At 42.2% G+C, this 22,926-nt stretch overlaps 1 protein-coding gene across 1 annotated transcript in view; it reads left to right on the plus strand.

Annotated features, from left to right (window-relative positions):
- Positions 1-22,926, plus strand: part of REC114 (REC114 meiotic recombination protein) — a 114,359-nt gene that overhangs the window by 86,831 nt on the left and 4,602 nt on the right. The window contains exon 5 of the mRNA XM_054042456.1: positions 14,610-14,693. Coding sequence (XP_053898431.1) covers positions 14,610-14,693 — 84 coding nt within the window. The remainder of the gene's footprint in view (positions 1-14,609; positions 14,694-22,926) is intronic.

Below are 22,926 nucleotides of genomic sequence, written 5' to 3' on the forward strand. Positions count from 1 at the left end.
CTTTGCTCAGCCCCTGCCTGAGGGCCTAAGCCATCGACTCTCTACTGCCCCGCCCCAACCCAGGGCCTGGGCCTGCAAATTACATATACTGTTGTTCAGCTCCTGCCTGAGAACCTGAGCCCTTGATTCGCTATTCCCGCCGACTACAGGCCGGCATGAATAACTGTCTGTGTTTGCCTTTATTGCTGCCGTGGTGAGAGACTCCCACGACCAGGCTAATTCTTGTCAACAATTGGAAGGAAGTAGCGAGGTGGTGTGGTCCCCCGCCACCCCAGAGAGGGACAAGCCCTGGCCAAACCCCTCTACAGGTTCACAAACAAATTAGAAGGGCATATCAAGTGGGGTCCTGCAGGGATCTGTCCTGGATCCAGTTCCATTGAATATCTTCATAAATTATTTGAATAATGGCATAGAGAGTACACTTATAAAGTTTGCAGATGATACCAAGCAGACAGGTTGCACATGCTTTGGAGAACAGGATTAGAATTCAAAATGATCTTGACAAACTCAAGAGATGGTTTGAAATAAATAGGATGAAATTCAATAAGGAAAAATTCAAAGTATTACACTTAGTAACCAATAATCAATTTCTGAAATACAAAATGGGAAATGACTGCCTAGGAAGGAGTACTGCAGAAAAGGATCTGGGGGTTATAGTGGATCACAAACTAAAAAATGAGTCAACAATGTAATACTGTTGCCAAAAAAAGTCAACCTTGTTCTGGAATGTGTTGGCAGGAGTGTTGTAAGCAAGACACGAGAAGTAACTCTTCAAGTCTACTCAGCACTGATAAGGTCTCAACTGGATTATTATGTCTAGTTCTGAGCACCACACTTTGAGAAGGCTGTGAACAAACTGGAGAAAGTCCAGAGGAGAGCAAGAAAAATGATTAAAGTCTAGAAAACATGACCTATGAGGAAAGATTGAAAAAAATGGGTTTGTTTGGTCTGGAGAAGAAACAAGTGAGGGTGGATATGGCAGTGTTCAAGTATGTGTAAAAGGCTGTTACAGAGGAGGGTGATAAATGGTTCTTTTTAACCACTGACGACGGGACAAGAAGTAATGGATTTAAATTGCAGCAAGGGAGATTTGGGTTAGACATTAGGGAAAATTGTGGAATTTCTGTCATTGGAGGTTTTTAAGAATGGGTTAAACAAACAACTGTCAGCAGTGCTTAATCTGAGAGGTGTCGGGCTCAAGCTGGGTGGCCAGAGAGCAGTGGCTGCTGGCTGAGTGCCCAGCTCTGAGGGCAGCGCCACTGCCAGCAGCAGTGCAGAAGGAAGAATGGCATGGTATTTCAGAACTCTTAACAGTGGTACAGTGCTTGGGTTAACCTGTGATTAGAGGACAGAATATACCATTTAGTTTATAATGAATCCAACTAGTAGGGTGCTCTGTGTTCTGCAGTTCCAAGACCATGGAATTTGCCACAGAAGTCAGCAGTTTTGTAGAATTTCCCTTTTTGCTTCAGCCAGGTGTGCAATATTTTGTTCTGTCTTCCTGCTCTGTCAGGATATGTGTCTTCTCCAGTTTTCCCTATAAAGGGGAGTTAGATTACTGTTCCTTGGAACCAGGTAGTAGGAGTTTGGAAACTTAGACTGGAGTCCCACTTACAGACAAGTGCAAAGTGCAGGAAGTTCTGAGGCAGGCTGCTTAGAGATCTTTATACAGTAACTCCTCACTTAACAGTATAGTTATGTTCCTGAAAAATGAGACTTTAAGCGAAATGATGTTAAATAAATCTAATTTCCCCATAAAAATTAATGTAAATAGGGGGGGCTAGGTTCCAGGGAATTTTTTTTTGCCAGACAAAAGGCATTATATACATATACAGTATAAATTTTAAACAATTTTAGAGAAACAATTTAATACTACAATCATCATTGCTGAGTATGAAGCTTGGTTGAGGTGGTGGAGTCAAAGTGGAAGAGGGTGGATTGTCCAGCCGCTCCTCTTGCTGTTCTTGCTGAACTTTACAGACTCGAAAAAACACATCTAGAGATTGTTTTTTTGATTTTCTTTTTTTTTCTTGGTAAATTTCTTTATAGAAAGTCATTAGATGACCAACTCCCCTAATCACTTTGGAACTGCGTTCCCTGTCAGGATTGTCATCACTAAGGATTTGCAAGCCAGCTTCAATCATTTGGAAAGCTTCTGTGAAGGCTGATTCCCCACTCTGGCCACTCCAGGCTTGTATTAAACTCCCAAGGTTACAGCTTTACTCTGACCTTGGATTGGTAAATGCAAGAGCAAAACCCGTTTCAGAGCCCAGGAAGGCGCACTTGGGAATTCCTTCCTGTGAGGTTCCCTTAAGCTCTTTAACCCCCCTTCCGCGGAAGAGCTGAGAAAGAAAAACAAAGGAAATCAGCTGTTGCCACCAGCTAATTTAAACAACATGTGCACAAACCTCTTAGACACAGAAATCCAATCCTGTTCTTAAAAAAGTAAAATTTTATTTAAAAAAAAAGAAAAGAAAATACAATTGGAAACTCAGGCATTTGCTAGATTTTAAAAAAAAAAAAAACTACAAGGATTAAGCATCAACAATAGCTTTCTTGAGGTCCAGTTTAAAGGTTACAAGCAAAACAAAAGAACCTGGGGTTAGCACTGAGGAGTCCACAAGATGTAAAGAAATAAAAAGAGATAAACCTAGTTGTGTCTTCCTAGACATTTCCTGATCTACTTACATATCTGGGGTTTCAAATGAGTAGTTTCTAGGTATGATACCGATGATTTTTTTCATACCTGGCCCAAGATTCTTACAGCATAACTCTGCCCTGTCTGCCTCTCCCCTGGAGAACAACAGCAGACAGACAAAAGGGAAGTCTTGTTTCAATTTTAAAAAGTTCTAGCCTTCCCCATCAAGTTTTAAGACACCTCAGTTAGAGTAGGGTTACCATACGTCCTCTTTTTCCTGGACATGTCCGGCTTTTCGGCAGTCAAACCCCCGTCTGGGGGGAATTGCCAAAAAGCCGAACATGTCCGGGAAAATGGCGGCTCTGCTCCTCCCCTGACTCTTCGGCTCTGTTTAAGAGCCGAGCTGCCCGAGCGCTATGGGCTTCAGGCAGCCCCCTTGCCTCCGGACCCCAGCCACCGGCCGGGCACTTCCCCTCCCGGGCTCCGGCGGCGCAGGGTCCGGAGGCACGGGGGCTGCCCGAAGCCGGTAGCGCTCGGGCAGCCCGGCTCTTAAACAGAGCCGAAGAATCGGGGAGGAGCAGAGCCGCCGCGGCTGGAGGCTCTGCTCCTCTTCGACTCTGTTTAAGAGCCGGGCTGCCCGAGCGCTACCGGCTTCGGGCAGCCCCCATGCCTCCGGACCCTGCGCCGCCGGAGCCCGGGAGGGGAAGTGCCCGGCCAGGTGCCCACTCACTTCCTTTTACCTATGTATAGCAGTGAGACTTTTTAACCCTTTACAGATAGAGCAATTAGAGAACAGCTACTAAGAGGAATTTTATAGCTTCTGGCTGGCTGGGTGTCCATAAAATGGAGCTTCCCCCCCTTCATTTATCACAGCTTCAGAAAGACATTTGGCAGTCAAATTTCAATGGGTTGGTTCTTCTTTTACTTCTTAGCCCCCTTTTTCCATTGCTCTCGTCACGTCTAGTTGCATTAGATCTTCATTGGTTAGCTCTTCTCCATGTGATTGCAGAAGTTGTGTAACGTCGGAGAATAACAGAGTTCTCACTTTTTGTTTGGGTACAGCAAATCAGATACTTTACTTTCTATCAATTGCATAGAGGGAGAGAGCTAAACAGGTCTCTCAACAGGTAAACAATTACAGCAAGCATTTATACCTTTTGTTACAGACAGTAATGAGCAACAGCTGCATTTTGTTTATACAAAGGTCATTCTGATATCTTGTTTTGCTCACTAATTATCTACACAAGGTCGCAACAACTTCTCACACAGTTCTTTCCCACTCGCCTCACACATTTCTCGCTTCTACAAATCTCGCGTTATTAGGGTTACAGTTAGCATAACTCTTGCTAACGAACTGTCATGCATTGCATCCCCTTCCTGTCAGTTCTTTCTCTGCTTCCACAGCTTCTTCCACCTCATCAAAACCTGCTTTCTTGGCCAAGTCGAGGATATCTTTCTTCATAGCGGGGACAACATCTTTAAATCCTTTTAAGTCATTGACACATTCAGGCCACAACTTCCCCCACGCACCATTCATGCATGCCTGAGTAACTTCAGCCCAGGACTCACCAATGTTATTGATGCACTTCAGAATGTTGTAGTCACACCAAAATTGTCAAATCGTAGGTTTGCTTTCCCCATCGGTGCCTCTGATGAGCTGGTTGAAAGTACGGCGTAAGTAATACGCGTTAAATGCAGCGATGGCTCCTTGGTCCATGGGTTGGATGAGTGATGTGGTGCTAGGTGGCAGAAAGACAACTTAGACGTTTTCACACAGGTCATCCAGGTTGATTGGATGAGCCAATGCATTATCAATAAGCAATAAAATCTTGAAATCAAGATTTTCCTTGGCACAGTATTCCTTCCATGCAGGGATGGCATAGACAGTCAGCCATTCTGAAAAAATAGCTCCAGTTATCCATGCCTTCTTATTGGATCTCCAAATGACCAGAAGATGTTCCTTTTGAAAATTCCTTGAGAGTGCGTGGTGTTTCATATTGGTGCACTGTCAACGATTTCACCTTCATGTCTCCCGCAGCATTACCACCTAGAAGCAAGGTTAAAGAGTCTTTAGCTGCTTTAAATCCAGGCACTGTCTTCTCCTCTCAGGAAATGTAAGTCCGCTCAGGCATCCTCTTGCATTACAGGCCCATTTCATCGACATTGAAGACTTGTTTAAGGGAGTAGCCACCTTCCTCAATTATTTTTTTGAGATAATCGGGGAATTTTTTAGCTGCTGCAGTATCAGCATTAGCCGTCTTGATGTTATGCAGGTACCTCTTGAACCGATCAAACCATCCCCGACTTGCTGTGAAAGTCTCTGTGACCCTTCACCTTGGTCTCTCTTCAAATTATCATACAAACTTTTTGCCTTAGCTTGTATCACTAGCAAACTTAAAGATATGTTCCACTGGTTTTGATCCTCTATCCACAGTGAGAGAAGATGCTTCATGTTTTCCAGCAAACTACTTCTTGATCAACTTATTGTAGTAACACTAAGTGGTGTTACACACTGAGCACTAGCCCTGATCTTGTCGGCATTATTCCGAATTGTTCTCATAGTGGTTGGAGTAAGACCTAGAGTGATGCCTATGTCTACTGCATGCTCGCCTACATCAAAACGCTTTAAAATGTCTAATTTAGTACCCATACCAATGATTTTCCTGGTTTTCTTGGTGCTAGTGGTACTGTTACTACTAGGCACTCCACTATCACTTGCTGGATGTTTTTGACTCATGGTGCTGGGTGATGCTCCTCCAGATGGCGCATGCATGTGCTACTCTTCACTCCCTTCAGCCTGGAGTGGCCGGGGTCATACAGCATCAATCAACTATTGCAAGGGAAAGAATTTGGATAACCCATGTCATTCTTCATGGTAATCTGCTTCCCTACTGGAAGCCCTGTGGGTTTAGGCTAGGACTAGTTATGGAGGTTCTTACTTTCACAGAAGCCCTGCTGGAGGACCAAAGGCCTGTCTTCCAGGGTGCCCTGGAAAACTGGCCCTGCTGTATCTCCCCTAGAACCATGCACTCAGCACCCAGGCTGTGCCCCTCCCTGCTGTGTGAATGCAGGGGCTAAGAGATGCAGCTGGCATTAAAGTGAATGGCAAAGCTCCCTTGGATTTCACAGACTTTCATGGGTTCTGTGCAACTCTATGCTGCGTCTCCCTCTTGCTACAGCGAAGCAGGCACTGGAACGCTATTACTGTAACTTGCTTTGGGCAGGCTGCCACCCCCTGTGTTCTTACCCCCCTCCAGCGAAGAGTGGGGAGCGGATGGAACATTGTTTATTCAGCCGCAAGACAGCAAGGCAGGGCTGCTGCTGTACACCCCCTGCAGCTGCTTTGCAGGCAGCTTGTGGCCTCGCAAGCACTTCTTGTAGCGCCCTATTCCTGAGCAGGGCGGCAGCTGGGCCATAAAGCAAAAGTGAATTGCTGGGGAGGGGGGGGGGAGGGTTAGCGTGCACGTGGTGTGTGTTTACAAACATACATACTGTACCATACTGTACTGTAGTAGGGAGATGCCCCCGCCTTACCCCACACAGTCACAGCCCACTGCAGACAATGAGGCAGGCAAGGAGGCTGAAGGTGTCATTGTAGGCTAGGAAATGCCTTGAGCAGCAGCGGTGCCAGCTTCCCCTACTGTGCAAGCACAGGCACTGACTTTGCTGAGGAGTGGCTCAACCTCTGGCTCTGCCCCAGGCCTGCCCACTCCACCCCTTCCTCCAAACTCCCACCCTTGCCCCACCTCTTCCCAGCCCCGCTCCACCTCCTCCTCGGAGCACACCGCATCCTTGCTCCTTCCCCCCCCCCACCTCCTGAATGCTGCAAAACAGCTGATTGCTGTGGGCAGGAGGCGGGGGAGCAGGGGGAAGGTGCTGATCCGTGGAATATGCTGGTGAGCGGGAGACACTCGGGGGGTGGGGGGGGGGGAAGCTGATAGGAGGGCTGCCAGCCCACCCTGTTACAAGTTGTGCAATGCTCTCATAAAGTTGCTGTTCTTCTGGAGAATCCTGCAAGCCATGGACAAAGCAGGCGGCCAAATGATGTTATAAGGGAGCATTGCACAACTTTAAACGAGCATGTTCTCTAATGGAGCAGGGATGAAACATCAAAACAATGTTAAGTGGGAGCATGTTAAGTGAGGGCTACTGTAGTAGCCAAGGCTTGGAGAGTGGGGTAGTGAAGTTCTCTGAAGAATATAACAAAAATACTCAAGTACCAAAAAAAAAAAAAAAACCCTGAGTTTGGTTAGTTTTTTTTTATAGTGGTCTTTTTACAATGTTCTCCAAGCAGCCTAGTTCCACTCTCCTATCTTCAGCGCCATGGTGCTTTCTGGGTGGCTCAGTTCACATCCTCCTTCCCCACATGCATGGAAGGGGATGGGAGAGCTTGTAGAGCTTCAGCTGCTCATCTCCCAGGCTCATGTAATGTTCTATAGGTAGCCTATACTTCTGGTGTTTCCCAGTCCCTGACTAATTTAGGTTAATGGAAATACAGTGGAAATGGACCTGGGGGATGAGGGAAGGGAACAAAGGGTATTTTCATTGAAATATTATAATGATGTTGAATTTAGGAGTTCTTGCCATGGAATATGGGGTCAGTATGCTACAGCATACACAGGGCTCGGTCTATCAGTACCACTATAACATCAGACAGTAATTATGCTCCTGATAAGCATATGCTCAGGTTAGAGGTGTAACTGTTTTGGTTCTTCTATGCTCATTACAGTGTGGGTTATTTCAGCCTGTGTTTCACTTTTTCTTTTCTTTTGTTCTTTTTTTGATGGGGCTACAGTAATTATTTTAGTGGATCCTTTACTTGTATTTCTGGGAAGAAAAAATAGCATTGGCATTGGTACCTCTCTGAAAGGTACGTGGTTCACTAAAAATATGTAGATATACGTATATGAGTTAGCAAAGTGCTTTTTTGGTGCAGAGTACCTTAGATTGGAGATGTTAAAGTTTTGAACTGGTATAAAGTTTGGGCTTGTTACTTACCTGGTAAAATGAAAATAAAGCTTTATACATCTGTTATGCTGATACAATCAGGCTTTGAAAATTGGAATATTTTTCCTTTCAAAATTGATGTAGACCTCATATCTGCCTCTGGTATGCTAAGCACAAGGAGTAATTTACTTCAGACCATTTCTCCAGTTTGTCCAGATCATTTTGATTTTAATCCTATCCTCCAAAGCATTTGCAACCCCTCCCAGCTTGATATCGTCCACAGACATAAGTGTATTCTCTATGCCATTATCTAAATCATTGATGAAGATATTGAACAGAACCGGACCCAGAACTGATCCCTGCAGGACCCCACTTGATATGCCTTTCCAGCTTGACTATGAACCACTGATAACTACTCTCTGGGAAGGTTTTCCAACCAGTTATGCACCCACCTTACAGTAGCTCCATCTAGATTGTATTTCCCTAGTTTGTTTATGAGAAGGTCATGTGAGACGGTATCAAAAGCGTAACTAAATTCAAGATATACCACATCAAATGCTTCCCCTCTATCAACAAGGCTTGTTGCTCTGTCAAAGAAAGCTATTCGGTTGGTTTGACATGATTTGTTCTTGACAAATCCTGACAGTTACTTATCACCTTATTATCTTCTACATGTTTGCAAATTGCTTGCTTAATTATTTGCTTCATTATCTTTCCGGGTACTGAAGTTAAGCTGATAGGTCTGTAATTCCCCAGGTTGTCTTTATTTCCATTTTTATAGATTGGCACTATATTTGCCCTTTTCAAGTCCTCTGGAATCTCTCCCGTCTTCCATGACTTTTCAGATATCGCCTTAGTCAGCTCCTTGAGTATTCTAGGATGTATTTAATCAGGCCCTGGTGACTTGAAGACATCCAACTTATCTAAGTAATTTTTAACTTGTTCTTTCCCTATTTTAGCTTCTGATCCTACTGATCCTATCTTCTGATCCTACACTATGTTAGACATCCAGTCATTACTAACCTTTTTAGTGAAAACAAAAAGTCATTTAGCACTTCTGCCATTTCCACATTTTCTGTTATTGTTCTCTCCCTCCCCCACCCCTCCCCTATTGAGTAATGGGCCTACCCTGTCCTTGGTCTTGCTTCTAATGTATTTGTAGAATGTTTTCTTGTTACCTTTTATGTCTCTTCCTAGTTTAATCTTGTTTTGTGCCTTGGCCGTTCTAATTTTGTCACTACATACGTGTGTTATTTGTTTATATTCATCCTTTGAAATTTAACCTAGTTTCCACTTTTTGTAGGATTCTTCTTTGAGTCTCAGATCATTGAAGAGCTCCTGGTTAAGCCAAGGTGGTCTCTTGCAATACTTCCTATTTTCCTATGCAGTGGGATCAAGGTGCCCTTAATAATATCTCTTTGAAAAACGGCCAACTCTCTTGAACTGTTTTTCCCATAGACTTGCTTCCCATGGAATCTTACCTCCCAACTCCCTGAGTTTTCTAAAGTCTGCCTTCTTGAAATCCATTATCTTTATTGTGCTGTTTTCCCTCCTACCATTCCTCTCTACCATTTCATGATCACTTTTACCTAAGCTGCCTTCCGCTTTCAAATTCTCAACCAGTTCCTCCCTATTTGTCAAAATCAAATCTAGAACAACCTCTCCCCTAGTAGCTTTCTCTACCTTCTGAAATAAGTGTCACCAATTCATTCCAAGAACTTGTTGGATAATCTGTGTCCTGCTGTGTTATTTTCCCAACAGATGTCTGGGTAGTTGAAGTCCCCAATCACCACCAAGTCCTGTGCTTTCAATGATTTTGTTAGTTGCTTAAAAAAAGCGTCATCCATAGGTCCTTACCAAACTCATGGCCATGAAAAACGCATCATGGACCGTGAACTCTGGTCTCCCCCTGTGAAGTCTTTTCTGCGCTTTTACCCTCCACTATACAGATTTCGTGGGGGGAGACCAGCGTTTCTCAAATTGGGGGTCCTGATCCAAAAGTGAGTTGCAGGGGGGTCACAAGGTTATTTTTTTTGGGGGGGTCATAGTATTGCCACCCTTACTTCTGCGTTGCCTTCAATGCTAGGCGGCCAGAGAGCGGCAGCTGTTGGCCAGGTGCCCAGCTCTGAAGGCAGCGTCCCGTGGCAATACCATACTACGCTTGCTTCTGTCTTCAGAGCTGGGCGGCCAGAGAGAGGTGGCTGCTGACTGAGGGCCCAACTCTGCAGACAGCAGCCTAGAAGTAAGGGTGGCAATACCATACCATACCATCCTTACTTCTGCGCTGCTGCTGGCGGCAGCTCTGCCTTCAGACCTGGGCTCCCAGCCAGCAGCCACCGCTCTCCAGCTGCCCAGCTCTGAAAGCAGCGCAGCCGCCAGCAGGAGCGCAGAAGTAAGGATAGCAGTACCGCAACCCCCCCACACAATAACTTTGCAACCTCTCCAGAACTCCTTTTTGGGTCAAGACCCCTACAATTTCAACACCGTGAAATTTCAGATTTAAATAGGTGAAATCATGAAATTTATGATTTTTAAAATCCTATGACCATGAAATTAACCAAAAGGGACCATGAATTTGGTAGGGCCTTATTCATCCACTTCTGCTTGGTTACGTGGACCCCTCTCATGACATCATCCTGGTTTTTTATCCCTTTTATTTTTACCCGGAGACTTTCAGCAAGTCTGTCTCCTATATCCATCTCAACCTTGGTCCAAGTGTATAAATTTTTAATATATAAGGCAACACCTCCTCCCTTTTTTCCCTGCCTGTCCTTCCTGAGCAAGCTGTACCCTTCTATACCAATATTCTAGTCATGCGTATTATCCCACCAAGTCTCTATGATTCCAACTGTGTCATAGTTGTGTTTATTAACTAGCATTTCAAGTTCTTCCTGCTTATTCCCCATACTTCTTGCATTAGTACAGTAACTCCTCGCTTAACGTTGTAGTTATGTTCCTGAAAAATGCCACTTTAAACTAAACAATGTTAAGCAAATCCAATTTCCCCATAAGAATTAATGTAAGTGTGTGTGTGTGGGGGGGGGGGGGTTAGGTTCCAGGAAATTTTCTTCACCAGACACATATACACAGTATAAGTTTTAAACAATTTAATACTGTACACAGCAATGATGATTGTGAAACTTGGTTGAGGTGGTGAAGTCAGACGGTGGAAGAGGGTAGGATATTTCCCAGGGAATGCCTTACTGCTAAATGATGAACTAGAACTTGTCTGAGTCCTCAAGAGTTAACACATTGTTGTTAATGTAGCCTCACACTCTACCAGGCAGCATGAATGGAGGGAGGAGACAAAGCCTGGCAGAGAGCAGGGTGGATAAAAAAAAATGATTTTTTAATTTAAATCAGATTTTTTTGATAAAATGCTTTTTGAGGAAAAAACCTATCTAAAGATATCTTAAAGCTATAATAAATCTTAATTAAAACTATCTCATCATGGAATGGGGATTATAATTTCTAATTCTATAGTATGAGACAATATATTCATGTAATATTTAAGAAAAGTTTTGTAAATGAGTTCCAATGGTTCATGGATTATGGACCCAAATTTATGGGGTTCCAGGGGCTTCTGTATAGATTATTTAGGTTAATCTTTCTATCTACCCACTAGGACTCAGTGCTCAGTCTAGAAGATACCATCAGAGATGCTTAGTTTTGCAGTTCTCAAATTCTGGATTTCTGTCTCCAGAGATAACATTCTTGTTAACAGCAAAAATGTTTTAAATAAATAAATAATATAGAGAGGTGAGAAATAACAGACCTCAACCTTATTGTCCCTCTGCAAAGTTGTGCACACAGAGTCAATCCTTTACCTCTCTCTAAAAGTGAAAAGTTTCAAAAAGTTCAATGAACAGAAGATTGTTGGTGGCGGAATAGATCTGGACAAGGAGAAGAAGTCTGGAGATAAATGTGAGAAGGGAGGGACAGGCAGTAGAAACAAAAGTGAAACTGTTTGAGCAGCATATTCCAGAAGTCTTGAGGTCTTTCTGAGTGTAGCAGTCATTGATTGAGATCTACCCTACTATTCTCTCACTAGAAGGGAAAATCTATAATGGCAGCAGGCCATAAAAGAGACCCAGTTTGGGAATATTTTAATGAAGTTCCTCCACCTGTGGGTAAGACAGGCATGTGTGCAAAATGCAAACAGTGCAACAAAGAAATGCAAGGCCTGGTTGCCCGAATGAAACATCATCCTGAGAAGTGTTCCTTCTCAGGAGGAATCTGCGTTGAAGATGATGAAAGGAACATGTCTGAACCTGCAGGATCTTCAGGTTGGTAAACTTTTTCATTTCATACTTCTTTCTTAAGGACTGCCTGTCTTCCTTCTGGACTATTCTTGAATTCTCATGTTTGAGCAAAAACTATAGTTGTTACTCTGTGGTTCTATCATTTCAGATGCAGTTGTGATTAAAAAATAAATAGCTGAAATAGGCAGATCTTCCTTTTACAATTTCACCTTTAAAGTAGTACTGAGTGTTACTGAATGAAATGAGTAATACTAAATGAGCAGTATGGTAATAATAATTAAATAAATGCATTGACTTATTTTGTTTAGGAGAATCCATCCTCATACAGGATTCTGAAGACTATCTACCTTCAAGATCACCATCATTTTCTATAGTTTCAGAGTTATCTGCCAATGATAGTGTTTCAGTCACATCCTGTATATCACATAGCCACAGTATATCACCTGTAGCAAAAAAAAAATCTCCATCATCCAGAAACAACCATAGATACGTTTGTGATAAGAACCAGCAGATTACAAAAAGGTAATTGATGAAAAAATTGCCCAGTTTGTTTATGCAACAGACTCTCCTTTCCGTATGATTGAGAACCCACACTTCATTAATACGGTTCAGTCATTAAGACCAGGATACAGTCCACCCAACAGAGCAGATGTTGCAGGCAAATTGCTGGATAAAGTGTATGAAAGAGAAATTGAGCAGTGCGCATAAGTTCTAGAGGGTAAAATTGTTAACCTGAGTCTTGATGGGTGAAGCAATGTCCACAGTGATCCTGTTGTATGTGCTTGAGTGACAACAGAAGAAGGGAATGTCTTCCTTACAGAAACAATTGATACATCAGGAAAGACACACAGAGAATACTTACAAGAAGTAGCAGTAAAAGCTATAACAAACTGTGGAAAAATTGGTCACAGACAATGCTGCAAATGTATCCAAGATGAGAAGAAATTTAGAAGAGAGTGAAGCAAGTCCCAACCTAATAACATACCGTTGCAGTGCTCATTTGATGAACCTCCTAGCCAAAGACTTCAGTGTTCCAGAAATAAAGGCTAATGTTGTTGAAATTGGAAAATACTTCCATAACAACCACTTTGCAGCAGCTGCTCTGAAAAAAGGGGAAGGACCCAAGCTAACTCTCCCACAAGACGTGCAATGGAACTCAGTAGTGGACTGTTTTGAGCACTATATCAAGAACTGGACTAATCGGATGATAGTTTGTGAACAAAACTGTGAAAAAATAGATGACACTGTCACAGCCAAAGTTCTCAACATTGGGCTTAAGAGAAATGTTGAACACATGCTGAGTACCCTGAAGCCTATTTCTGTAGCCTTGAACAAAATGCAGGGAAATAGCTCTTTTATTGCTGACGCTGTTGAAATTTGGAAGGAACTGAGTAAGATCTTAAAAAGAGAAATATGCAATGACAGAGTTAAATTACAAGCATTAAAAAAACGAATGGGACAAGGACTGTCTCCAGCTCATTTTCTTGCAAATATTCTCAATACTCGGAACCAGGGTCAAACCTTAACTGCTGAAGAAGAGGAGTTGGCTGTGACATGGACATCCAGCAATCATCCCTCCATAATGCCAACTATAATAAACTTCAGAGCTAAGGGTGAACCATTCCAGAAATATATGTTTGCTGATGATGTTTTAAAGAAAATCACACCAGTGAACTGGTGGAAGACACTTAAGCACTTGGATTCAGAGACGGAAGTGATAATCTCACTTTTAACAGCAATAACTTCTGCCGGTGTAGAAAGAATATTTTCTTCCTTTGGACTAATTCATTCCAAATTGAGAAATCATTTGGGACCTGAAAAAGCAGGAAAGCTTGTTTTTCTTTTCCAGATTATGAACAAACAGGACAGTGAAGGTGAAGACAACTCAGTTAGCTGCAGAAGCCAATATTTTAAGTTTCTCATGTTGACCTGGCTGACATAGTCGATTTAATTTTTTTAAAATATTTCATTTAACTATTTTAGTTAAAAACAATTTTAACAAAAACAAACCTGATTTTAAAAAACTAGAATGTTTAAATTCAAAAATCATATGCTTGTTTTGTTAAAATATTGTATGTTTGCTGTTGAAGAAAAAAATCCAGAATACATAACATTGTTGTTTTAGTTAAATAAAACAATTTAAATATCTGTCTGGTGATGTTCTTCTCCTAATACAGCATGGCAAGAAAATCCTCAAATATTAATGATTAATATGTTGAATTGGAGATATTTATGAAGTCATTGGGAGGTGAACTATCTGCTTCAATTACCTTTGGTAAATGAAATAACCAAACAATCATTGATTTTCTGATATAGCTGTAAAACTAATCTGAAAATTTTTCAAAATAAATCACTTTAAAAATGTATAATGTGTACCTTCTAAAAATGAAACCTACACCTATCTCTGAGTTGTGAAAAATATGTATTAAGGTTATAACAACCAACAAGAATGCACTTTTATGTAGAAATCCATGATTAAATTGAGCGTTCCTGACTAGTGATTTAAATCATGATTAAGAGATTTAAATCAAATCTACGAGTGATGTTTGCTTTTTTTGCTACAGTGTTACACTGTTGACTCATATTTAGTTTATGGTGCACTATGACCCCCAGATTCCTTTCTGCAGTACTCCTTCCTAAGCAGTCATTTCCCATTTCGTATGTGTGCAACTGATTGTTCATTCCTAAGTGGAATACTTTTCATTTGTACTTATTGCACTGATTGAACTTATTAATTTAAATTCTGTTTTGATATTTTCCAGCCAAGTCACATTATAGATAACCCTCCAGCCCAGTTGTGCACAAGCTTTCCAGAGAGACAGAGATCCGTGACAGAGCTAGCACAGGTAGAGTCAAACACTGTCCTATGACAAGACACTGCATTTCTCTGGCAGGGAGAGACAGTTTGTGGTAGGCTGTGTGATATTAATTTTTTCCTATACTGATGATGTACCAGCTTGTTCAGTGAAACAGTAACTTGCAGACATTAAGACAGAAGCACACAAAGACCATACATTGAGAAAAGGGCAGGACCTTGTATGTCTGCTGTTGAATAGCCATGGACTTGCCTGCAGAACCTGAGCTTTCACTGTAATTAACATTCAGGCCTTTATGGCTAGAAAGAAAACTTGCCCAAATATTAGATGCACTTAACCCAATCTAGGGTGCTGAGACAAATTCCAATTTTTACTTATCAGCTGTGGGCTGGTGTATACGTTAGGAACACATACTAACCTTGATCCAGAACTGCCACTGTTATCAATGGAAAGTTTAAAGAACAAGGTACAATGGCATGTATATGTTAACTATATTTTGTTATTTGTTGAGTACCTTATCACATTTAATATCAGTAAGACAACATGGCACTATTATTCTTGGCCCTTGTTTCTCTGTCTTCCCTCTACACTTTCTTCCTAGCAATAACTCCCAATTCCCTGTGGGCTTCACTTCTGCCCGTTTACCCTATTTCCACTGCCCATGTGAAGGGCCGTGGAATAGTAAAACTTTCCCTAGATGTCATTGGCTTTAGAGTTGATAGTTCGGTGACATTATAGGAGCCTAGGAGTTCACCCCTCTCAAAGCTATTGATTCCCATAGACATCAATGCATGGGTTAGTGTCTGTTCGTATTTGGAAGGTTGTTTTTGCAACCATGAACCCTACACTTTTTTTAAACAGAGTGGAGATTTTTGCATTAGGTAAATGGCATATGGGCCTCAAATATGTCACAGCCTAGATCTAGCACACAGGCTGTTTCTCACCTGTGTACTGGTCTGTTTGCAAACTATAGAATACAGTACTTCCATCAATGCTAAAGTCTAATGCTAATTTGTCAGCTGTAATATCAGAGGGAAGAATGTGGCCACTGCCCACTCCTTAAGATGACAATTGGGAGTGGGCCACTGATTCTTCCTCAATGTCAATCTCAGTTAGAGCCATTAATTCTGAAAGCAGAATGGGGTCTGCTGTGGAAGTTGCCTTGATGCTCACCAAGGTTAGAGGCTCACCAAGAACAGTAGATGTGCTGTAGATAGCTATATATGCCTGTGCAGCACGGGGTGGAGGCAAGCTGAGGGTCAGCTCTATTGCATGGTTCTGAACTCCAATGCACCAGACACACTCTCCTCTGACCATCTTCTCCTCCCCCCCACCAGCTTCTGCATGACACTCTAAGGTCTGGTCTATACTACCCGCCTGAATCGGCGGGTAGAAATCGACCTCTCGGGGATCGATTTATCGCGTCCCGTCGGGACGCGACAATCGATCCCCAAATCGGCGCTCTAACTCCACCAGCGGAGGTGGTAGTAAGCGCCGCCGACGGAAAGCGGCAGAAGTCGATTTTGCCGCCGTCCTCACAACGGGGTAAGTCGGCTGCAATATGTCAAATTCAGCTACGCTATTCACGTAGCTGAATTTGCGTATCTTAAATCGACTCCCCGCTGTAGTGTAGATGTACCCTTAGTAACTAGATGGGCTCCCAAAGCAGCCAGAAGAAATTGTCTAAACACAGACTAAACTTTTTAAAAATAAATATATCATCCTAGTCTAATCACATGCGTGCCTGAGACTTCTAATACCTGCTCCAGGTCAAAGCTTTTTGGTAGCAGGGCAGTAGCAATTAATGAGACTTTTCTTGTTACATACACAGTAGTTACACACTGTAGCCATTACTACAATTGCTAGAACTTTTAGATGGCTCTTAATTGACTATACCAGGTAATGGTCTCCCTTTTGGAACAACAACTGCTTTTCTATGTCCACCCAGATTGTATCAAGCAGTCAAATAATCCTTTACTGGTTTGTATGCCTTCGAGTCAGCTGTTAACATATTGTCTACTTATATAATGAGGTTCCTCACCTTTGGCACTTTGGGCCACATGGCTGCTGACTAGCAAGACCTTTCACGTTTTTGGCTTTGTTTTCCAACTGTACTGCATTTTATAGAATTGTAGAGTCTCCTTCAGCCACTTTATTTTGCCCTGGACTTAGACTTCGGAAAGGCCTCTTTCAGTGTGTGTGCTTTGAGATCTTCACATCTGCTGAAATGTGGTAGTTGTTGCCACAAACTGACCAGGTGGGGTGTTTTGTGTTAGCAGCCTTCATCTCAGAGGTTTGAGTCTTAGAATTAGGAGAAAATCTGCTCTCTCTCACACTAGGAGCACAAGACCAGAGAATGAGAATACTGCAGTGATAAACATTCTTTGTGGAATCCTTCCCCTGATAAACAAAGATTTAGTTTTTTTAAACCCCTTGAAATGAAGCAGTTTCTTATTTAAAAGTTATAGTCCAATGATGGGAGCAGCTTATTGTACTGCTATGCAAGAGAAAATCTGGATTCTTATTTTTCTCATCTTTGGTCTTGAGAGTAGAGGATTCAGAGAACAATGGCACAAGTTGCAGCATCTCCTACTAGCTGATCTGTGGAGAGGTCACTGTAAGAGACTTCATAGAATCATAGAAATGTTGGGTTGGAAGGGACCATGAGGAGTTGTCTTAGTGCATGTGGCTTTAAGTGACAGGACCAAGTCTACCAACACCATTCCTGAGAGGTGTTGCTCTAACTGGTTCTTTAAAAACCTCCACTGATGGGGATTCCACAATTGCCTTTGGAACCTATTCCAGAACTTATAGTTAAATAGCTTTTCCTAATATCTAACCTAAATCTCAGATTTAGTAATGGGCAGATTAAGCCCATTACTTCTTGTCGTACCTTCAGTGGACATGGAGAACAATTGATCACCATCCTCCTCATAAACCCTTATTTACTTTACATACAACAATAGTTTAGTTCTATATTATAGACTATAGAAAGAGACCTTCTAAAAACGTTAAAATGTATGACTGGCACGCAAAACCTTACATTGGAGTGAATAAATGAAGACTCGGCACACCACTTCTGAAAGGTTGCCGACCCCTGGTCTAGACCATCCCTGTTAGACATTTTTCTAACCTACTCTTAAATATCTCCGGAGATGGAGATTGTGCAACCTCCCTAGGCAATTTATTCCAGCGTTTAACCACCCTGACAGTTAGGAACTTTTTCTTAATGTCCAACTTCCCTTGCTGCAGTTTAAGCCCATTGCTGTTTGTTCTATCCTTAGAGGCTAAGGTGAATAAGTTTTCTCCCTCCTCCTAGGACACCCTTTTAGATACCTGAAAACTGCTATCATGTCCCCTCTCAGTCTTCTCTTTTCCAAACTAAACAAACCCAATTCTTTCAGCCTTCCTTCATAGGTCATGTTCTCAAGACCTTTAATCATTCTTGTTGTTCTTCTCTGGACCCTCTCCAATTTCTCCACATCTTTCTTGAAATGCGGTGCCCACAACAGGACACAATACTCCAGTTGAGGCCTAACCAGCGCAGAGTAGAAGGACCCAAGCTAACTCTCCCACAAGGTTTCGCGTGCCGGTAATACATTTTAACGTTTTTAGACGGTCTCTTTCTCTAAGTCTATAATATATAACTAAACTATGGTTGTATGTAAAGTAAATAAGGTTTTAAAAATGTTTAAGAAGTTTCATTTAAAATTAAATTAAAATGCAGAGCCCCTCGAACTGGTGGCCAGGACCCGGGCAGTGTGAGTGCCACTGAAAATCAGCTCGCATGCCGCCTTCAGCACACGTGCCATAGGTTGCCTATCCCTGTGCTAAACCTGTCCCCTTCCCATTAGCATTCACTACGTTAGGCATTCCTTCAGACTTCTCGGTGAAGACCGAAACAAAGAAGTCATTAAGCATCTCTGCCATTTCCAAGTTTCCTGTTACTGTTTCTCCCTCTTCACTGAGCAGTGGGCCTACCCTGTCCTTGGTCTTCCTCTTGCTTCTAATGTATTGATAAAAAGCCATCTTGTTTCCCTTTATTCCCGTAGCTAGTTTGAGCTCATTTTGTGCCTTTGCCTTTCTAATCTTGTCCCTGCATTCCTGTGTTGTTTGCCTATATTCATCCTTCGTAATCTGTCCTAGTTTCCATTTTTTATGACTCCTTTTTATTTTTTACATCATGCAAGATCTCATGGTTAAGCCAAGGTGGTCTTTTGCCACATTTTCTATCTTTCCTACCCAGCGGAATAGCTTGCTTTTGGGCCCTTAATAGTGACCCTTTTAAAAACTGCCAACTCTCCTCAGTTGTTTTTCCCCTCAGTCTTGATTCCCATGGGACCTTACCTATCAGCTCTCTGAGCTTCCCAAAATCCGCCTTCCTGAAATCCATTGTCTCTATTTTGCTGTACTCCCTTCTACCCTTCCTTAGAATTGCAAACTCTATGATTTCATGATCACTTTCACCCAAGCTGCCTTCTACTTTCAAATTCTCAACGAGTTGCTCCCTATTTGTTAAAATCAAGTCTAGAACAGCTTCCCCCCAGTAGCTTTTTCAACCTTCTGAAATAAAAAGTTGTCTGCAATGCAGTCCAAGAATTTATTGGATAGGCTTGGTCACATCTTTCTTAAAAACTGAACCCAGTACTCCAACTGAGACCCTACAAATGCCAGACAAAGCAGAACAATTACTACTTGTGTCTCACATACCAGACTCCTCTTAATACAACTTGGAATATTAACCTTTTTCACAACTGCATCATATTGATGACTCATCTAATTTCTGATCTACTAGAACGCCCAGTTACTTTTCAGCAGTACTACCACCTTGCCAGTTATTCCCCCTTTTGTAGTTGTGCATTTGATTTTTCTTTCCTGAGTGTAGTATTTTGCACTTGTCTTTATTGAATTTAATCTTGTCAATTTCAGACCAGTTCTCCAATTTGTCAAGGTTGTTTTGAATTCTAATCCTGTCCTCCAAGGTGCTTGCAACTCCTCCCCTTTTGGTGTCATCTACAGATTTCATAAGTATATTCTCCATTCCATTATCCAAGTAATTGAATAGTACTGACAGACTCCAGAAAGACCCCACTAGATACATCCTCCTAGTTTGAATGCAAACATTGATAACTAGTTGAAAGACCATATTCAAATAACAGTTATGTAACCACCTTATAGTAATTTCATCTAGACAAATGGTTCTCAAACTTATTTGATCGGGCCTCCCTTCTTTGTGTCTGTAGTCATTCACGTGCCCCTCCCCAAGTATACATACTGCCACCCAGCTCTGAAGGCAGCGTCACACTGGAAGTAGTACAGAAATAAGGGTCACAATGTGAAAAGTAATATTCAATATCACTTTTCACAGCAGACTTAGCGCCCCATTACTACCCTTACTTCTGCACTGCTGCTGCCACCCCACTGCCTCCAGGTGAGGGGTTTTGGGGGAGGGGAAGGAGAGCCTGAGCATAGTGGGGCTCTGGCTGTCCCCTTTATCCCCATCTCCTGGGTATGCATGTCCTTCTGCACGAGCTCCAGCCACTCAGGGCTGACAAAGCACACAGCTCATGCCTCCCGTGGGAGGCCTACCCCATAGTTTGTGAACCGCTGATCTAGACTACATTTCCCTAGTTTGCCTATGAAAATGCCAAGTGGGTCTGGGTCAAAAAAGCCTTTCTAAAATCAAGGTATGTCATGTCTACTGCTTCCCCCCATCCACTATGCCAGTAATCATGTCAAAGAAGGAAATTAGGTTGGTTTGGCATGACTGGTTCTAGACAAAATCATGTTGGCTATTACTTATAACCCTATTATCCTTTAGGTCCATACAAACTGTTAATTTAGTGATTTGTTCCAATGCCTTTCCAGATATCAGAGTTAGGCTGACTGGTCTAATTCCCCAGGTCCATTTTGTTCCCCTTTTTAAAGATTGCTTCACCTAGTTCTGTAAGTACATTAGGATAAATATTCTTTAATCTGTTCCTTCCCCTATTTTAGCTCTGATCCTTCCCCCTTGTTATTACTATTGTGTTAAGCATCTGATCACAATTAACCTTTTTAGTGGAGACTGAAGCAAAATAGGCATTAAACACTTGAGCTGCCTTGATATCATCTGTTATTAGCTGTCCTTCCCTATTAAGTAGTAGATCTGCACTTTCCTTTGGCTCTGGCGCCTAATATATTTATAGAACCTCATATTACCTTTTATGTCTCTTGCAGGTGTAACTCATTTTGTGCCTTAGACTTTTTAATTTAGTCCCTACATGCTTGTGCTGTTCTTTTGTATTCATTCTTAGCAATTCACCCATAGTTCCACATTTTGTAAGTTTCCTTTTTGATTGTCAGGTTACACTGCTCTACAGCCAAAACGCTTCTGAAATAAATGTAGTCAAACTTTACTAATTCTGGGTCACTGAGAACGAAAATGATGCTTAAAATTGTTAACTGGCTCTAGTTTTCAAGATATGCTATTGGGTCAGTATATACGACCCTTGACTTGGGAATGGCGGAGGATAAGTGAGTTATAAAGGGAAGGGATCTCAATTTAAACCAGAAATGACTAAAATACATCTTTGACTGGATCTATGAATAAATCTATGACTGGGTTTGGACAGTACTTGCTTTTTAGGCAAAACAATGAATGATGCAATCTGAAGCTGGTATTGCATATACATGATATGAATTGCATCATGTTATTCCTAGAAATCATGGATGATGCAATCATAATGAAGCTTACATCACTCTACTGAACAAATTGCCCTATATCAGCTTTAGAAATCATAGTGTCGTGCTCTCTTATTTGTCAGTGTTTGGCTAAACAGAAATCCCTTTACAAAATCAAAGTGAGCAGAGATGCCTTGAACTTGTGTGAACAGTGCAGATAACTTCTGCTATGTTTGTGGTGAAGTGACTTTTGCATCACAAAAGTGCAGTATAACCACTATGGTTAAGAAAGCCTATCACCTTTATTTTGGCTGCAAAATTGGAGATCAGGACAAGAGGTGGGCCCCACACATATGCTGCAACACTTGTGCAACAAATCTTCGCCAGTGGTTGAACAGGAAAAGGAAATCTATGCCTTTTGCAGTGCCAATGATTTGGAGAGAGCCAATAGATCATACCAGCAATTGTTACTTCTGCATGGTGCCTCCAGTTGGGAAAGGTGTGTCAAAGAAGAAAAAGTGGACTGTGCATTATCCAAACATTCCATCAGCTATATGCCCAGAACCCCACGGAGAAGGACTGCCGGTTCCTGATGCACCAGAATCACTCTCACTTGAGTCAGATGAGGAAGAGGATGAAACTTCTCGTCCTGAACCATCAATGTCACAGGACCCACATTTTCTCCCATCCTCCTCCTCTGAACCACACCTCCTAACACAAGGTGAACTGAATGACCTTGTCAGGGATTTGGAACTACCCAAGAGTAAGGCAGAGCTGTTGGGCTCCAGACTACAGCAGTGGAATCTCCTGGCAGGTGATGTTAGGGTTTCCATGTTCCGTGACCATCAAAAGGATCTTGTCCCATTCTTCTTCATGGAAGGTGATCTTGTAGCCTGCAACATCGATGGTGTGATGGCAGCCCTCAACATCGTTCACGATCCAGATGAATGGAGACTGTTCATTGAAGACGAGTCTTAAAGCTGTTTTACTGCATAATGACAATGTTTTGCCATCAATTCCAGTTGGTCATGCAGTCCATATGAAGGAAACCTATGACAACATGAAACAACTTTTGAGGTGCATAAACTATGACCAACATCAGTGGCAGCTTTGTGGTGATTTGAAGGTTGTTGCTCTCTTGCTTGGTCTGCAGACTGGATACACAAAGTACTGCTGTTTTCTCTGCGAATGGGATAGTCGTGCAAGAGATTCCCACTACATCAAGAAAGATTGGCCACTCCGACAGTCATTGGAGCCTGGGAGGAAAAGTGTTCAGCATCCACCACTTGTTGAATCAAGGAAGATTTTGTTACCACCCTTACACATCAAGCTGGGTCTGATGAAGAACTTTGTCAAGGCCATTGACAAAACACAAGCAGCTTTCAAGTACCTCCATGGAAAATTTCCAAGGTTAAGTGAAGCTAAGATAAAGGAAGGTGTCTTTGTTGGTCCTCAGATTCGTGAACTTCTTCGAGATGATGCATTTGACCATGCACTGTGTGGCAAGGAAAAGACGGCATGGAAAGCCTTCCAGTTAGTGGCAATAAATTTTGGAAACAACAAGGCAGACAACTACAGGTTGTTGGTGGAAAACCTCCTC

The sequence above is a fragment of the Malaclemys terrapin genome, chromosome 10 (assembly GCF_027887155.1).
Source record: "Malaclemys terrapin pileata isolate rMalTer1 chromosome 10, rMalTer1.hap1, whole genome shotgun sequence".
Classification (NCBI taxonomy): domain Eukaryota; kingdom Metazoa; phylum Chordata; order Testudines; family Emydidae; genus Malaclemys; species Malaclemys terrapin.